Below are 17,913 nucleotides of genomic sequence, written 5' to 3'. Positions count from 1 at the left end.
AAGATGAACCAGTAAAACACTAATTTGCTACAGTATTTTCAAATTACTACAGTACCCAAAATGCTACAGTGTTTTCAAAAATCACTATTTGCTACAGTGAAATTGACTTTGCTACAGTGGATTGCTACAGTAAAACCGTTTTTGATATGAAGTAAATGGCCAAAACACTTAAATGTATAAGTTATACCTCGAGTGGTATAGTTTATGGATGATTTAAGACTATATTTTGACAAAGGTACGATTCACGAAACGTAAAGTACAAGTTTTCTCAGTATACGATAGGACGTTCGAAAAACCGGAACCGGGACATAAGTCGAATGATGACGTACGACTAATCGAAACAAAAATTACAAATCAACTATGCACGGGAATAAAATATAATATATAATTAATTAATTTAAATTATATATATTATATATTATTATATTATGTCGACAAGCTAGGAGTTAAAAACATGTGAGCTGGAAAAAGAGGCCATGCGATCGCATGGCCAGATAGCCTAAAATCCATGCGATCGCATGAAAGGAGAAATCAGGCCACACTATAAAAGCTCGACCACTTCCACTTCCGATTAAAATCATTTTACTCCGTATTATTATTATTATTATTATTATTATTATTATTATTATTATTATTATTATTATTATTATTATTATTATTATTATTATTATTATTAGTATTATTAATAATTAGTATTATACATAAAATACTACGACGAGGTTATGAGCGTGTCACTTTCAAAAATGAGTTTTACGAGCGGGATAGAGCTAAGAAAATTATGGGTTATTACTAAGGAGGTTATGGGTAATGTTCAAGAGTATTGTTCGCAAGTCAAACCTAGTGTTTATCATCTCTGTTGCGTCTACGTACTTTTCTGAAATATTGAATCACAATATTGATACGTTGAGATCTACGATTATTTGGTAATCCGAGTTTCGGTCACATTACGATGAACAACTTTATGTGCTGCTAAGGTGAGTTTCATATGATCCCTTGTACTCAATATATTTTTGGGCTGAGAATACATGCAACTGTTTATACATACTGAAAATACTAGATTTATATGCGTGAGTTTCATTGCTCCCTTTTTAATTGCTTTTGCAATATATATTTTTGGGCTGAGAATACATGCAATTTATTTTAAAAGCAATGGATACAAGTACATACTTAATTCTACACTGAGTTTGAACCGAAAATCCCTTAGCTTTGGTAACTAGTAGCTGCCAGTACATAGGATATGGACTGGTGGGCGCGAATAACAGTATATGGATCCATAGGGCTTGACATCCCCGTCCGAGCTAGAGCGCTAGCCTTTTAACGGACGTGTGTTATTTGAGTTTAGGACACGTTGGTTTGCGTGTATTAAAACGAATGGGGTATTTATCATTATAACGTTAAAGTTTAGTTACCAGGGTGCTCTGTTATGTAGAATCTATTGATAAACGTTTCTGGATGAAACAACTGAAATCTTGTGATCCATTTTTATATAATCTATTGATAAACGTTTCTGGATGAAACAACTGAAATCTTGTGATCCACTTTTATATACAGATTATGCGAAACACTAAAAATATGAACTCACCAACTTTTGTGTTGACACTTGTTAGCATGTTTATTCTCAGGTTTCCTAGAAGTCTTCCGCTGTTTGCTTATATGATAGACAAGCTATGTGCATGGAGTCTTACATGGCATATTTTTCAAGAAAACGTTGCATTCACCAAATCATCACCATGTATCTTATTTTGACTGCATTGTCAACGGAAGTACTGTTGTAAACTATTATTTACAGTGATTGTCTATATGTAGAAATCATCAGATGTCGATAACCTTTGATTTAAATATTCATATTTGCTTTGCCTTTTCAAAAGAATGCAATGTGTATAAAACGTATCATATAGAGGTCAAATACCTCGCAATGAAATCGATGAATGACGTGTTCGTCCATATGGATTTGGAGCGATCGTCACACTGGGTGTTTATTTGTTTTGATTTTGTATCCTTTTTTAAATAGAATTAATAATTAATATATTTAAAATAATAATGACATCATCATTATGAAATTTTAAAAGGTAATTAGTGAAATGATGACATCATCATTAAAAAGGGGTTTTTATTAGGCAATTAATCTTTAAGATAACCCTTTAACAACCATTAGATTAACAAATTACTTGAACTAACCCTTAGATTCAACGGTCCATAATCAACTAAGGAAAAAATTAGGTAATAAATAGTCATGGAAAAGTTAATGTCTCTAAATTGCTCTTATACTCAAATAATTTCAAATTCAAATTCAATACATTTGTCACTCACACACACGTTAGTAGGAAACATTTCACACACCATCACCGCATTGAATATCCGTTGTATTTTGGATTAAAGCAAGTGGCTTATTGCATACACCTTTATTTATCACAACAGAATCCTAGAAAAAACTTCCTTTGGATTCGAACTTGAGCCAACTAAGACTCAGATTCAACTCAGAATTTATACCACTTAGGCAATGACAATGACTCGGTAGTTTTAACTATATGTAATTTTTATTTTTTTTTACGGCAAAGAATGAAAAATTTATTAGAAACACAATAACTTCATCAAAACGATGAAAATTATCGGAAACAAGTACAAGGAAATAAAGAAACACTTGGACTAATGCAAGGAATACATCAACAAAAACTTGTAAAAGATTAAAAGCAAGTGTATTGGCAAAGTAGATACGAGTTTTGCTCCCATACGTAGGCTTGAAGACCGTGAACGAGAGCGAGAATAGAAGCCCAAAGAAACATTTTTAACTTGAAATTACGAACCACGATAGAACGGCAAGTGAATTTCCTATTGAAGATGCATACCTTAACTTGAGATAAGATAGTATCCAGATTGATAAAAGCAAACAGAACAATGAGGAGCAGGGACTAATAGCTGTCATCTCTCAACTCTCCTACTCTGCAACATCACTTTGACACAACACTTTTTCTCCACTGTCTCTAGAACATTTATCGTCAAAACGGTAGCGATCCAAAGTTTCCTCTCTTAAGACATAAGTAACGAAAAAATGTCCGTTCACCAACTTGAAACAAGGACTCCCAATCTTCCATTTTCCCCGACTTGAATTGACTCGAAAGCAAAATAATTCCAAAATTCGTTTAGAACGGGATGGTTTACTTCTTTAACCATGGTTTCTTGAAAAGCTAAGAATTGAACTTGAAGACGATTAACAAAAGATCCTGTAATTGAGAGTTGCATTTTGGATGACTCAATAAATTGTTGACTTTCAAAATTAAATGATAAAAAAATAAGTTATTCCGTGATGATTATGATTATACATACTGTACATACCCGATTTATTTATTTAGAAGATTTTTAAAATTGAGATGAGATGAGATGAAAGAAGGCATATAAATATTAAAATTAAATATTTAAATAAATAAATAAATATAATATATATAAAATTATATTATAATTATAAATTATAAACTATAATATAATAATAATAAATTATTATATAATATCAATTAAATTAAAGTTAACGATGCTTCAAGGTAACTACTAACCACAAAGCCGTCACTTATATAATCTAATAAGGGTGTGTTTGGACGAAAGTAGCTGGAGCTGGAGCTTATAGCTGGAGCTGGAGCTTATGAGCAGGAGCTGGAGCTTATTTTTAAAGCTGGTAGCTGGAGCTTATCATTTTTTATAAATGTTTGGTAAACTAGCTGGAGTTTATTTTTCAGTTCATAAGCTCTACTTTTTTTTATAAGCTACTACAAGCATAAGCTCTACTTTTTTTTATCTACCAAACGAAGCTTATGACTTGAAGCTTATTAAAATCATAAGCTCAAACTCTCATAAACTTTCATAAGCTCCAATAAGCTACGCGCCAAACACACCCTAAATTAAAATAAATATTGAATCTAATCAAGTTAAATAAATGGGATGATTCTCCCACACTATTTTTTGAGTATTAAAGTGTGTGCGAGAATCGTCCTAAAATTAAACTATAATCGAACGGAGTATAAAATACTAATCGAAAGGGGCTTTTTGTGCATAAGATCTCTTTCCTCATTCTCAATCAATTTCTTCAAATTCGAGTGCTCTTTTTCTCTTTGGAGTGAAATAGAACTCACGGATTGAGAAAAAAGAGCATCAATTACATTATATATTTATCACTTTCAGGTAATTTTAATAGTTACCTGTTATCATATCATATACTCGTGGTTTGATTACGTAATTGATTCCGATTGTTGCCTTTGATTCTTCGTGCGTATGATTATATCCGATCTGTTTATTATCTGTTCATTTTTAAATTTATTTTGCGGTTATTGTTGTAGATCGTTAGGGTTAGGGTTTAGTTAGAACGATTTTGAAGCTTTTAAGATGCGATTGTTACGATTTATCGTCGAAATAGTCTCCATATACAGTGATATAATTTTATTTCTTTACAGATATATGAATTTATTTATTTTATTTCTGCAGGTGATTCATGTGACAATTTTTAATATCATTTGAAATTTGGTATATATATCTATATATCTGAATTCATATCTATAGATAGATATTGATTTTGCTCTTTTTTGAGGATTAATGGGAAAAGGAGGGGAGGACTATGGTAAGAAAGAGAATAGTAGCAAATCATCTATTGATTCGAACGGATATGCGGCGTGGGCGAAGGATGTGCGGGAATGCGAACAAAATTACCATGTGGATAGTAAGTCTGGTCTAACTGATGATGAGGCTGAGAAGCGGTTGCAAAAGTATGGGACGAATGAATTGGAAAAACATGAAGGGCAGTCTATTTTACGTTTAGTTTTAGATCAGTTTAATGATACGCTAGTTAGGATTTTGCTTGCTGCGGCTGTGATCTCGTTTGTTTTGGCGTGGTATGATGGTGACGAAGGTGGGGAGATGGAGATCACAGCGTTTGTTGAGCCGTTGGTCATTTTTCTTATATTAATTGTTAATGCTATTGTTGGTGTTTGGCAAGAAAGTAACGCAGAGAAGGCTTTAGAAGCACTTAAAGAAATTCAGTCTGAACAAGCGACTGTGATACGTAATGGCAAGAAGATTAATAGTCTTCCTGCGAAGGAACTTGTTCCTGGTGATATCGTTGAGCTTCGGGTGGGAGATAAAATCCCGGCTGATATGAGGGTCATAACTTTAGTGAGTTCGACTCTTAGGGTTGAGCAAGGTTCTTTGACTGGAGAAAGTGAAGCCGTTAGTAAAACTACTAAACCTGTCCCCGAGGAGACAGATATTCAAGGGAAAAAGTGTATGGTGTTCGCTGGGACAACTGTTGTGAATGGGAACTGTTTGTGTATGGTTACAGATACAGGGATGAATACTGAAATCGGAAAGGTGCATTCACAGATTCATGAGGCATCTCAGAATGAAGAAGATACTCCTTTGAAGAAGAAACTGAACGAGTTTGGAGAAGTTTTGACTATGCTAATTGGGTTAATTTGTCTTCTCGTTTGGCTAATTAACGTGAAGTACTTTTTGTCATGGGAGTATGTTGATGGTTGGCCGAGCAACTTCAAGTTCTCATTCGAGAAGTGCACTTATTACTTCGAAATCGCAGTAGCATTAGCTGTTGCTGCTATTCCAGAAGGTCTGCCAGCTGTGATTACCACTTGTTTGGCCCTTGGCACACGTAAGATGGCTCAGAAGAATGCTCTTGTTAGGAAATTACCTAGTGTTGAGACTCTTGGGTGTACAACAGTGATTTGTTCTGACAAAACCGGTACGTTGACCACTAATCAGATGGCTGTGGCTAAGCTCGTTGCTATGGGTCAGGGACCGAGTTTTCTCCGATCTTTTAACGTCGAAGGGACCACATATAACCCGTTGGATGGGAAAATACTTGAATGGCCAGCTGGTAAAATGGATGCTAACCTTCAGACGATTGCAAAGATTGCTGCTTTGGCTAACGATGCTGGCATTGAACGATCCGATAAAGGTTATGTTGCCACTGGCATGCCGACTGAAGCAGCATTGAAGGTATAGTAGTTTAAAGAAGTCTGCTTTTTATTTCCACTAGTAACCTGTTTAATCTTAGTGACATATCAGTAACTGCATTATCACTGCTTGTTTGATGTTTTTGGACTGAAGAAATTATTATGTTACTGAATACTGATTTATGTTTACAGGTTCTCGTTGAGAAAATGGGTCTTCCTACTGAATTCGGTTCTGGTTCATCTAAAGGAGACGATGACCTTATGGGTATGTGATTGCTGATTGCTTTTTTTTTTTTTAATGATTATGTACTAACACATTCTACTCTTATCCTTCGTGATATGCAGTTTGTTCTCAGCAGTGGAGTAAAGTTGAAAGCAGAATTGCCACCCTCGAGTTTGACCGTGATAGGAAATCTATGGGGGTCATCGTTACTTCCAAATCTGGGAGAAACTCATTACTTGTAAAGGTAAGGGCATTTTTTTATTTTTTTATTTTTTTATTTTTTTCCCTGTTCTAGTTTAATTTTGTTCAAGCGAAAGATGTATGAAATAACGGAATTTTACATGAAGAAAATTCATTTTTAAATTGGGTCCCTTTAGAATATTGATAAAGCTGTTAACTTTTTACAGGGTGCTGTTGAAAATTTGCTTGAAAGGAGTTCTTACATCCAGTTGCTTGATGGTTCTGTTGTGGAACTGGACAGCAGGGCCAAATCATCCATTTTAGATAGCCTTAACGAGCTTTCATCCTCTGCATTACGTGTTTTGGGTTTTGCATACAAGGAGGATCCTCCAGAGTTTACGACTTACAATGGCGATGAAGACCATCCTGCTCATGAACTTCTACTGAATCCAGCTAATTACTCCAAAATTGAAAGTAATTTGATCTTTGCTGGCTTAGCTGGACTCAGGGTGAGCATTTATAAGATATTTGGGTTTTCACTTACTATATTGACATAATTACTGAAATAGCCCCGTGGCTTGTAGCGAATTGCTGAAATAGTCCTTAGGCTTTTCTTATCGAGATAGTCCTCGTGGTATGCAAAAGTTGCTGAGATAGTCTTTTTTATTAACGGTCGTTAAAAATTTCCGTTAACTTCAGCCACGTGCAAAGCATGTGTGGGCAAGCTTGTCATTTTATGCTTTCTTCTTCATCACCTTCATGGCTTCATCCCTATATATCGATTAAAAAAAAAAAAAAAAAAAAAAAAAAAACTCTTAAAGACTATTTCAGCAATTTATCATATTTGTAGGTTTGTTTGGTTTAAGGTCCTATTTTGTTTTCCGTTCATACCAAACATTGCATATGTGATTCTAAGCTTCTAGCTATCCAAAATTCTAGCTGAGTTTTTGTGTTAATTATATTCTTCAAGGATCCTCCTCGTAAAGAAGTTCCTCAAGCGATTGAAGACTGCAGAATAGCTGGAATTCAAGTTATTGTGATAACAGGAGATAACAAGAACACAGCAGAAGCAATTTGTCGTGAGATTGGTGTATTTGGACAACATGAGGACATCAGTAAAAGGAGCTTAACAGGAAGAGAATTTATGGATCTTGATGATCAAAAGGGTCACTTATCATACAAAGGAGGACTTCTATTTTCTAGGGCTGAACCACGTCACAAGCAAGAGATAGTGAGGCTGCTCAAAGAAGCAGGTGAGGTGGTTGCCATGACTGGGGATGGAGTTAATGATGCACCTGCTTTGAAATTGGCTGATATCGGAATTGCAATGGGTATTACTGGAACTGAGGTATTTATCTTATCGTATAATGCTATTTATGTATTATGTATACATTAAGTATTAAATAATCTATGGGAAATTAACTTTTGTAATTAAATTTTTGCAGGTTGCAAAGGAAGCTTCTGACATGGTATTGGCAGATGATAATTTTAGCACAATTGTGGCTGCTGTCGGAGAAGGCAGGTCTATTTACAACAATATGAAGGCCTTTATTCGGTACGTTTCTCTTCTATTTTTGTATAACTTTTAAGATAATTGTCTCAAACATCAAGATCAGATGATTAAAATTTATTTATTATTGGATTAGTATACATATTTTACATTTAATTCGTTACGCTTCTTATTCTCTAAAACTAATTGTTTTTTTACTTGCCAGATATATGATATCTTCGAATATTGGTGAGGTTGCTTCCATATTCTTGACTGCTGCTATTGGTATTCCAGAAGGTCTGATTCCTGTTCAGCTTTTATGGGTCAATCTTGTCACTGATGGGCCCCCTGCAACAGCCTTGGGATTTAATCCACCTGACAAGTACATCATGAAAAAGGCTCCCCGCAGGAGTGATGATTCATTAATCAGTGCCTGGATCTTATTTCGCTATCTGGTATTATTTCGTCTCTTCTATACTACATATCACCTCCATCTGGTGGTTGCAAATGCGTTCGTATTGTATAAGAATGTGTCTATTTTGATTATGTATTATCTCTAATGGTCTGGTAGATGCAAAAACTAACTAAAAGAAACGGGACAAACAGTGAAAAGTTACCTAAAGTGCATCTAAAATTAAGAAATTAGTTTTACCCGGACCAATGTATGTACGGTGGTGGATTTGGTCCCCATGGAATAATGGCCCACTGAAGGTGATGTCAAAACCATGTCTATTAGTAAAAGATTAAGAAATTAGCTTTTATTGAATTAATGTATCTTACAAGATTGAAAAACACGTTAGAGGGAGACGTGTCGGTCGGACTTTGAAAGGTCGAATCGGTCGGACCTTGAAATGTCAAATCAGTCGAGACCGGGTCGAGACAGACGTCGACCAACGTTTGACTTTAAATAAAAATTATTATCAAACATAAATATTTTAAAAATAAATGATCCACAAATAAGATGATATTGCCTGTAGGGTTTTTTATAATTGTTTTCTACAATTATAGTGTATATATTAAGTTATCTTTATGGGATACTATGTAAGTCGGTGTTTTTCCATGCTAATATTTAAAAGGGTTTGGGATTTTAGTTTACACTAGAACAACACCACAAAAAGTCAACTTTTGACCGACTTTTCATGACGTCGACCCGACTTTTAGCGTTGGCCGACTAATTAGCCGTTCTTGGGCGATACGGGACGTGCTAGTCACCAAACCCCGCCACAACGGCCTGGAAATTTTGTTAGGGACATAAGGATGGCTAATGACTATTTCTATCCGTTTGATTAAAGAGTGTCATGATTGTGATTTCAGAATTAGAATATTGTCAGGGATTTCATCAAATTATGATTTCAAAATTCTTGATTAACATATTCTTGTTTTGACGACTGTATATTTTGTTCTGTTGTTCAGGTAATTGGACTTTACGTAGGCGTAGCGACTGTGGGTGTTTTCATCATATGGTACACTCATGACTCATTTTTGGGTATTGACTTGGGTCAAGATGGTCACACCTTAGTCACTTACTCGCAGCTTTCAAACTGGGGTCAATGTAAAACATGGGAAAATTTCACCGTCTCACCTTTCATAGCCGGCGACCGTCAATTCAATTTCGACTCTAACCCATGTGACTATTTCCAAGGTGGTAAAGTCAAAGCAATGACACTCTCTCTATCCGTATTGGTCGCAATTGAGATGTTTAATTCCCTCAACGCATTATCAGAAGACGAGAGCCTTTTGACCATGCCACCATGGGTCAACCCGTTTTTACTTATGGCAATGTCAGTCTCGTTTGGGCTTCATTTCTTGATCCTGTACGTTCCGTTCCTTGCACAAGTATTTGGGATCGTTCCTTTAAGCTTAAACGAGTGGTTGTTGGTTTTGGCGGTTGCTTTACCTGTCATATTGATTGATGAGATTCTTAAATTCGTTGGTCGGTTGACTCAAGGAAGTCAAATGAGCCCAAGGACCTCAAAGCGGAAAACAGAGTGATTGTAACTTGGATAACAGTGGCTATATCAGAAAAGACTTATAAATTTGTTGACTGACATTTTATTGCTTGTGGTCCGGCCTTGTTAAAAGACCGTAATTGTTCTTGAAAGCGAGTAGGTCGGATCATGGACAAATTTGTTTAGTAATAGTTTTGGTAGAAGTTAGTATGATATTTTTTTTCTTTACTTTCATAATGTATTGGGACTTCGGCAAACTGATATTCGATGGAACCAGAACCCGAACAATTTGAATAATTCACAGTTCTATGTTTTTGCTGTGCATTTGTTTACTTCAACCTGATGCGTTATATATTGATATCCACTGCATTTACAACATAAAATTATCCTTCAATTGCTATTGCACCTTGTAATATTTTGTATTAATTAATGCATGAGACAACGCAAATTACTCGATATTTTTAGGTATAAACCTTATCGCTCAAAGGCACTCTATTTATGTATCTTCCCAGTGGATCCAATTCAATCAAAACATGGATTAATCTGCAAATTTTGATTAGGTTTTATGTCTACTTGTAAAGAATTTGTATTTGTATAATGTCTCAAAGGCACTCTCTATTCATGTTTATGCTTCCTCTATGGCTCTTTTTTGTGAGCTCTTAGTTGTTTTAGGTTTCTTTGTGTTTGTAGATTGAGCTCGGATGTTTATAGTTTGTTTCAATTGTTGTTCGGCGGCTCTAGTTATTGAGTCGACAGCAAACGTCGATTTATTGGCAACTTGACTGATTCTTAGAGCCTAAATTAAATTTCAGACAGGATTTAAAATCCATGAAAATTTGATTTTACCATTTTCATGGCGTCTCAATTTTATTTTATTTTTTAAAAAGTTTTTTCCTACTTATTGGCCGGATGTCCACTCGGAAACAATCTCTCTATCCGTCGAATAGAGAAAGGGATGACTCTCCAGTTTTGAGAGTGTTTTCACTCTGGGTGGAGAAATGACTTTTCTTTATTCTCGGATAGGGGCAGGATTATCTACATCTCACCTTCCCATACACCACTTATGTGGTATTGGGTTTGTCTAATCCTGATATGGGTATTGGCGCCTTTGATTGAAGGATGTTCTCCGCCTTTTTCCTCCACCTACCGGGCTACTGAATTGTTGGATGTTCCCAATTTGTTACTATACAAGTTTTTTTTGGCCAAGAAAAATAAAGTTGTTACAAAAATCTATCTTTCATTGATGCGTTAACTTTTATGAATGTGTTTACCTCCTGATTGCGATTACATTGTTGTGATTCTTGTTCAAAAAATTTCCTTATATTTTGAATTTTGAATAAACAATTAAAATTATAATAATTGCCAACTAAATTATATTTATAGACATAAAATAAACAGTTTTTTAATTTGGTCTAACATATAACCATTTAACAAAATACACTTCTACAAAAACTGATATAAAAAAAATATACATGATGGATTGATTATACCATTCGAATTCGTCTATAAAATATACCCAATCTAGAGGTATGAAGCACGAACACTTATCTCTCATTCTTGTAAAATATCATTAAAGCAATACTAAAGGTGTTTTCAAATATCTTGAGTGCATTTAAAAAATTTGTGTTCTTGATTTGAGTCTCGTACCTTTGATGCCTTACTTTAGTATCTCTATATCTCGATTTATAACTTTGTACTAATAGAGAAAGATGAGATAATTTGTGTGTATTAATGTACCAATAAGTCAAGACAAGAATGCGGATAATATCTGGGTCAAGTCATTTACGCATCAGTCAAATCATGTATGCTTTTATAATTATGGTTTCATAATATTCGATGGATTATACCGTTCGAATTCCTTTATAAAATGTACTTAATTGAGAGGTATGAGTTACGGACACTTCTCCTTCATTATAATAAAAACTAGTTAAAGACCCGTGAAGTTACGGATTTGTTGAATAATCCAAAAATTAGCCCAAAATTTGATAAAAATATTCAAGTTGAACAAAAATATGGCCTAATGTAAATGAGTAAAAACAGAAAATGAGTAAAAAACCAAACAAAACACGAACAAAAATATGTACTCCACTGTTTCAACACATGGATCATATGACAATCAAATGATTCAACGTCACACATTTTAAAACATCACTCATGGTACTTAAATATGTAGTAGCTCTATAGCTCTACAACACCAGAAATTATCACATATTCAACACAAGGATCATAAGGCAATCAAATGAGCACTCCATTAGTCCATTGGTTCAGATTAGAAAGATAAGCGTCAACTGAAACGGGCACAACAATCAACAACAATGGCGAATATTTTTTCCAGCAACCTTTAAAAGATTCAGATACATCAACACGTGAAAAGTATTGTGTGGTTTTGTAATCAGTTACGTAAAACACATACATGTGTAGATAAATACCTTCAAAAATCATGGATTAAACCCTTGAAATCAAAGAATCTAGTCATTATTAGAAGTAGTAGATAGAAACTAAAAATCGAAACATTAAAAATATTACCTGGATCTGAAGGCAATATGAATTTAATCCCACTATCTGATTGAACTTGAGATATCTGTCTAGTTTGAAAAATTAAAATTTAAAAACCCTAAAACTAAGGCAAATACAAATTTGTAGGAAAAAATTGAAAATAGAAATCTGACATACGAACCTTAATTAAACAATTTGGTTATACAACATTTTGTTAAAATTGGTAGAACCCAATGCTGAGATTGAAACCAAATCGATATAGATAGACATGGAAAGGAGAAGAAAAAATGGTTAGATTGTAAAAAAGTTATCTAAAAAGAGAAGACTTTGAAGCAATTTGAAATTAATTATATGAAAAAGGCTATTCAATTTTTGAGTCTCAAGATAATAGCATACATGTAAAGTTGAAGAAACTTGCATTTCCAATGTGATATTGAAGGATTAAAGTAAATTTCAAGATAAACAAATTTGAAAGTGGGTTATCACCAAAATACCCTTTTTTTTAAGCTTGTTGACTGACAGCCCTAAAAAAAAAAAAGTTTGACAATTTGCCCTCGCAAGGCGCAAGACACCTTGCGTCTTTGCGACCTTGCGTCTTTGCGACCTTGCGACCATGCGACCTTGCGTTACTGACAAACGCAACAAAGAGACTTGCGTCCTTGCGTATTGCGCCTTTGCGTCTTGCGTCTTGCGTCTTATCCCGATAAGATTTTCATGATTTCGTGGATAAGATTTTGTACGATTTTTGTACTATTACGGATAACTTTTTCAATTCATATAAGGTATTACCAGCTCTATTTTCACTTCATTTCCACCATTTCCACATAAATCATATAATTTCAAGCGTCATTAAGGTAACTTTCTTTGTTTTAAATAATGAGTTTTAGTGATAATGAAACATTTGTTATTCATATATGTTGTGGTGGTTCTTTTCAATTTATTAATAACTTACCTATGTATTTGCCTCTAGATTGTTTTATAACACGATTAAAACTCCCAGTTGCTCCCCAAAAACTAATTACTCGAAGAATATTGTTAAAAAATATTCTTAGAAAAATTAATTTGCCACCTAATGCTCCTGTTTCAATGAGATATGTTGTCGATAATCTTGTTTTTGATATTACTGATGATTATGAAGACTTTCGTGATTTTCTACAACATGCAATATCAAATGCTCCTATTAATATTTACATTGTCGACAAAGTTACAATGCATCAACTCCCAGAAAACTTACAGTCAGTGCAAATCCTACCAATACACAATGTCCATCAAAACCTACCAACACACGATGTCCAACAAAACCTACCAACAAACGAGGAGAGCACAAACCTTCAGACACCCAATTTGGAAGAAGCACGACCTGAAGTACCACCTCCAAACACATAAGAGTTTGATTTCTTCAACTATAGAGTTGAGAACGTATGTAAAATTAAAAAAACAGATCACCCTTTTGAATCAGTTGTCGCGTCTAGTGCTTCGGAGGAAGAAAATGACAGAGAAGATGAAGATGAAGATGAAGAAGAGGAAGAAAAAAAGGATGTATTCTGGAATATGCCACTTTTATTGAGTGAGCATGACCAAGAGACTGAATCTACGAGCCAAATAACAACCAGTTATAGAGTATCCGATTTGATTAAAGTTCGATAAACTTTTTTAAACAAGGATGATTTTGTAAACCATCTATACACAAAATGTCTTGAAGAAAACTTCCAAATTAAGCCTGTAAAGTCTGACAAATCTCGATTCACTGCTAAATGCATGTTGCCAAATTGTGAGTGGAAATGTAGTGCATACAAAATACGCCACACTGACAACTTCATCATAAAGAAATTGCATGACGTACACACATGCTCACGTACCCAAATTATGGAAAATAATAAACATGCTTCCAAAAAGGTGCTAGGAAGTATTCTGATGGAATCGTTCAAAGCTGCAAATCGAGACTATAATCCAAAAGATATACGTGATGATGTTGGCAACCGTTTTCGGGTGAGCATTTCTTACAATCAAGCATGGAGAGCCAAGTGTCATGCAATAGAGATGCTTCGTGGCAGTATGGATGACTCGTTCCGAATGCTTCCCATTTATCTTCATAACATTAAGATTCATAACCCAGGAAGCATGACAAATGTGGTGACTGACAATGAAAATAGATTCGTGATGTGTTACATGTCCTTTGGCGCAGTTGTAAGTATCACTCATCCTATAATTGTTTTATCTTAAACTAATAGCAATCTCATTTGATTTGTTTGCGTGCAGATTCGATCATTTGTCCAAAATGTTCGCCCTATTATCATCGTTGATGGTGCACATTTGAAAGCTGGATACTTGGGTACAAATTTAGTCGCTGTTGCAATGGATGCCAATAACGGAATTTTGCCATTGGCTTATGGAATTGGTGAAGGCGAGACAAACGAGGTTTGGTCATGGTTTTTTGGCAATCTAAGAGATCATTTAGAGAGTTGTGGTATGAGTAATCGTATGTCAGAGATTACCTTTATTTCTGATCGTGCTCCTTCAATAGCACATGGTATTTCAAATGTGTTTCCTGAAGCCTTTCACTCTTTTTGCGCACGTCATCTATTCATGAACATAAAAACGATGTCCAACAAATTCAAATATTTTGAATGGCACTATTGGAAAATGGTTAAGGCTTATCGTTTGTCAGATTTTCAAGATCATGTTAGACGCAAGGACGCAAGAGTAAACTTGCTGATATATATATATATATATATATATATATATATATATATATATATATATATATATATATATATATATATATATATATATGATTCTTGCGCCTGTAACAAGTATAACCCAGGGATCACACGCAAGGACGCAAGGACATCCTTGCGACATACGCAAGGACGCGAGGTGTATCTTGCGTCCTCTTGCGACACACAAAACTGCTCTGTTAAAACAGAAACTGCTGTATATACACTATATAAAAAGCTCTTGGAGATATTAACTAACCATTATATGTAGAAGTTTTAGGTAGTCAGACACTGTAAAGGTTTCAGCAGATGAACGCTTCAAAAATAATGCTCTTGGTACTCCATCCTTATCAGTTTTGGTTGCAAAACTCTTAATGGTACGACGGTATGCCTCGAGGATCCAAATCTTAAATGCCCACATAAAACCAGCCAAAGTGTAAGCCTTTCCACCCCCACTCTCTAATTGGCTTTCTCGAACCTCAAAACCTTAGCTCACCGCTGAGTAAGTAGCATCCCAAATACGAGACCCCCATGGGTACGCGTTCACCTTATTGAAATCTTCAACCAACCATAGAAACTGTTTACTAATCACATGTTGCCCCTGCTTCCCCATAAACGCTCTCTCTACGATCAAAATTATAGCTAGTCGAACAATATCATCGTCACTAACCTTGGGAACCTTTACATCACCTTGTTTTTTGATAAGGATGTTTTGTATATCACTAACCAAAATGTTGCTGGCATCGGGACGCTCTGGAAAACAACGCCGTCTAATGGGTGCGGTCTTAGATTCATAATTTCGAGGGATGTAATGTGCCATGTCCGTCCGGCTACCAAACATAAAGCCGGTGACTAAACAAAATTCACGCCGACCAAATCTAATCATAAAATTAGGAGAAAAATGAAACCATATATCTTGTTGCTCTTCAGGGTACTTACTAGCATCTAATTTTGCTGAACGCTCACATTTCCGTTGGAGCATGGCATGTACTAGGCCAGGATCATTACCCGTGTATGAAAGATCTAACCATTGACCAAAGCATGTACTTCTAAATAATTTTTCTTGTCTCTCAGTCAACATTTTCTTGACCTGAGGAATAACGGTCAACATATTCTTCATGGTCAATTTACCTTCCACATAGCCCTGTAAAAGTCAGAAGAACATCAGAAGAAAATCACATAGACGCAAGCACGCAAGACAGAGATTGCGTACAAGGCCGCAAGGACGCAAGGTTAACCTTGCGTAACCGATGTGCAAGACGCAAGGACGCAAGGTTAACCTTGCGTAACATATGATCAAGACGCAAGAACGCAAGGATTACCTTGCGTGCACATGCAAAGGTAACCTTATGGCAAACGTAAGGTCGCAAATATCACCTTGCGTACATTGTGAGGCATACGCAAGGACGCAAGGATTGTCTTGCGTCTACATAGCAACAGAGTTACACAACTTGAATCTAGCAAAAATTCCTGGGTATCGTACGCAATCTCAATAATATACAATCAAAAACACAAAATACAAACAAATTTCGTTGACACATTTTTTCGAACAGTTGGCGTGCAAAGAGTGCAAAAACTTTGTTTTAGCACATAAATCTAAGAACCATGAAGTAGATCGAATAATATAACATAGATCTAAGAAATCTAACCTGTTCTTGAGACATAGTGAACGATGATGGTGATTCGATGATGTTGGTGGCGTAGAAGCTCGCTTGTACTCTGGAAGATCGAAGATGGAAGGATGAAGAAGATCTAGTAACGATGAAGATGTGAGGAGGATGACGTGAGGATGATGATGAAGATTTTGCGAGTGATTTGCGAGTGTTTGGAGAATGTAAGAAAGCTTGATAACGATCTTGCGAATGACGAGCGAAAGGGCACCAGAGAGGAGTTTGCGTATGTGTGTGGGAACAGTGAACGCAAACTGATCATTTAACTAGCTCTTTTACTGAAACACGCAAGGTCGCAAAGACGCAAAGACGCAAGGTCGCAAGGTGTCTTGCGCCTTGCGAGGGCAAATTGTCAAACTTTTTTTTTTTTAGGACTGTCAGTCAACAAGCTTAAAAAAAAGGGCATTTTGGTGATAATCCCATTTGAAAGAAAAGCAAATTTGAAAAGAAAAAATTTTTATCTTGCGAACTGCGTTTTTTTTTTTTTTTTTTTTTTTTTTAATAAATAATAACTAATTAAATGTAATGACATTAGCAAGATGCTTTAGATTTTTTTCTTTTTAATTTTGAATTATTTTTGTACTTTGATTAACTTTTTTTATAACATCATTCAAGTTCTCTTTTATAAGAGATTATAGAAGATTATCTTTGTATTTTTGTTCACCCATGTTCCATTCACTCAAAGCGAATGCGAAAGTGGTCAAAGCCGTGCACGGGTTTACAATAAACACTCGATCACTTAGTCGGTCACTTGGTCACTTATTCGGTATTTGAGTTCTCACAAAAAGGTGGGAGAATGACTATATTTTTTGACGAATGAATATACAATTACAAATACAATTTATCTTTTAAACAATGTATTTTATCGTGTCACTTTTTATTAAAGTGTTTTGATCAATACCGTATATCCTTTAATCAATCAATAAAATAATAATAATAATAATAATAATAATAATAATAATAATAATAATAATAATAATAATAATAATAATAATAATAATGTATTTTATCGTGTCACTTTGTCCCTGGACGTGTTGTGGTTGATGCGGCTCGTCGGAAGCGGGTCAAGTACGAATCTAGCTGTCAGGCGATTGATTATGGTTTCATTCCTTTCTCATTTTCTTCCCTTGGGGAATTAGAGAAAGAGGCTGTTTCTTTGCTAAAGCGAGTGCAGAAGAGTTCGATGGCGCAAGATATTGGTGCCGGTGATGCTGCTCATATTTTTACTAGGATAGGTTTTG

At 35.1% G+C, this 17,913-nt stretch overlaps 2 protein-coding genes and 1 long non-coding RNA gene across 3 annotated transcripts; 2 read left to right on the top strand and 1 right to left on the bottom strand.

Annotated features, from left to right (window-relative positions):
• The first annotated feature begins 4,575 nt into the window (after positions 1-4,575).
• On the top strand, positions 4,576-10,113 carry LOC139904195 (calcium-transporting ATPase 4, endoplasmic reticulum-type-like). Its single transcript, XM_071886126.1, has 8 exons — positions 4,576-5,991; positions 6,141-6,213; positions 6,294-6,415; positions 6,579-6,860; positions 7,322-7,699; positions 7,797-7,906; positions 8,067-8,295; positions 9,254-10,113. Exons 1-8 carry the CDS (start codon positions 4,579-4,581, stop codon positions 9,830-9,832), a joined length of 3,186 nt encoding a protein of 1,061 aa, XP_071742227.1. The 5' UTR covers positions 4,576-4,578; the 3' UTR covers positions 9,833-10,113.
• Positions 10,114-11,860: 1,747 nt separating this feature from the next.
• LOC139839379 (uncharacterized) lies at positions 11,861-12,574 on the bottom strand. Its single transcript, XR_011756935.1, has 3 exons — positions 12,467-12,574; positions 12,316-12,370; positions 11,861-12,077 (listed from the first exon to the last, which is right to left on the bottom strand). It is a non-coding gene; the product is annotated as an uncharacterized lncRNA (long non-coding RNA).
• A 1,625-nt stretch (positions 12,575-14,199) lies between these two features.
• On the top strand, positions 14,200-15,299 carry LOC139841195 (uncharacterized). Its single transcript, XM_071831423.1, has 3 exons — positions 14,200-14,472; positions 14,545-14,752; positions 15,274-15,299. The coding sequence occupies exons 1-3, from the start codon at positions 14,200-14,202 to the stop codon at positions 15,297-15,299; spliced, it is 507 nt and encodes a 168-aa protein (XP_071687524.1).
• The last annotated feature ends 2,614 nt before the right edge of the window (positions 15,300-17,913 follow it).

Source organism: Rutidosis leptorrhynchoides, chromosome 4 (assembly GCF_046630445.1).
Source record: "Rutidosis leptorrhynchoides isolate AG116_Rl617_1_P2 chromosome 4, CSIRO_AGI_Rlap_v1, whole genome shotgun sequence".
NCBI lineage: Eukaryota > Viridiplantae > Streptophyta > Magnoliopsida > Asterales > Asteraceae > Rutidosis > Rutidosis leptorrhynchoides.
Note: the sequence above shows the minus strand (reverse complement) of the source record. Positions and strands in the feature narration are given on the sequence as shown.

What these genes read in the sequence shown, in the direction of transcription:
- LOC139841195 (XM_071831423.1), top strand. Translation starts at nt 14,200, where the DNA reads ATGGAATCGTTCAAAGCTGCAAATCGAGACTATAATCCAAAAGATATA. An exon ending in ACATGTCCTTTGGCGCAGTT is followed by an intron (nt 14,473 to 14,544) that starts GTAAGTATCACT and finishes GTTTGCGTGCAG; the next exon opens with ATTCGATCATTTGTCCAAAA. An exon ending in AGATCATTTAGAGAGTTGTG is followed by an intron (nt 14,753 to 15,273) that starts GTATGAGTAATC and finishes CATTATATGTAG; the next exon opens with AAGTTTTAGGTAGTCAGACA.
- LOC139904195 (XM_071886126.1), top strand. Translation starts at nt 4,579, where the DNA reads ATGGGAAAAGGAGGGGAGGACTATGGTAAGAAAGAGAATAGTAGCAAA. An exon ending in CGACTGAAGCAGCATTGAAG is followed by an intron (nt 5,992 to 6,140) that starts GTATAGTAGTTT and finishes TTATGTTTACAG; the next exon opens with GTTCTCGTTGAGAAAATGGG. An exon ending in GAAACTCATTACTTGTAAAG is followed by an intron (nt 6,416 to 6,578) that starts GTAAGGGCATTT and finishes AACTTTTTACAG; the next exon opens with GGTGCTGTTGAAAATTTGCT.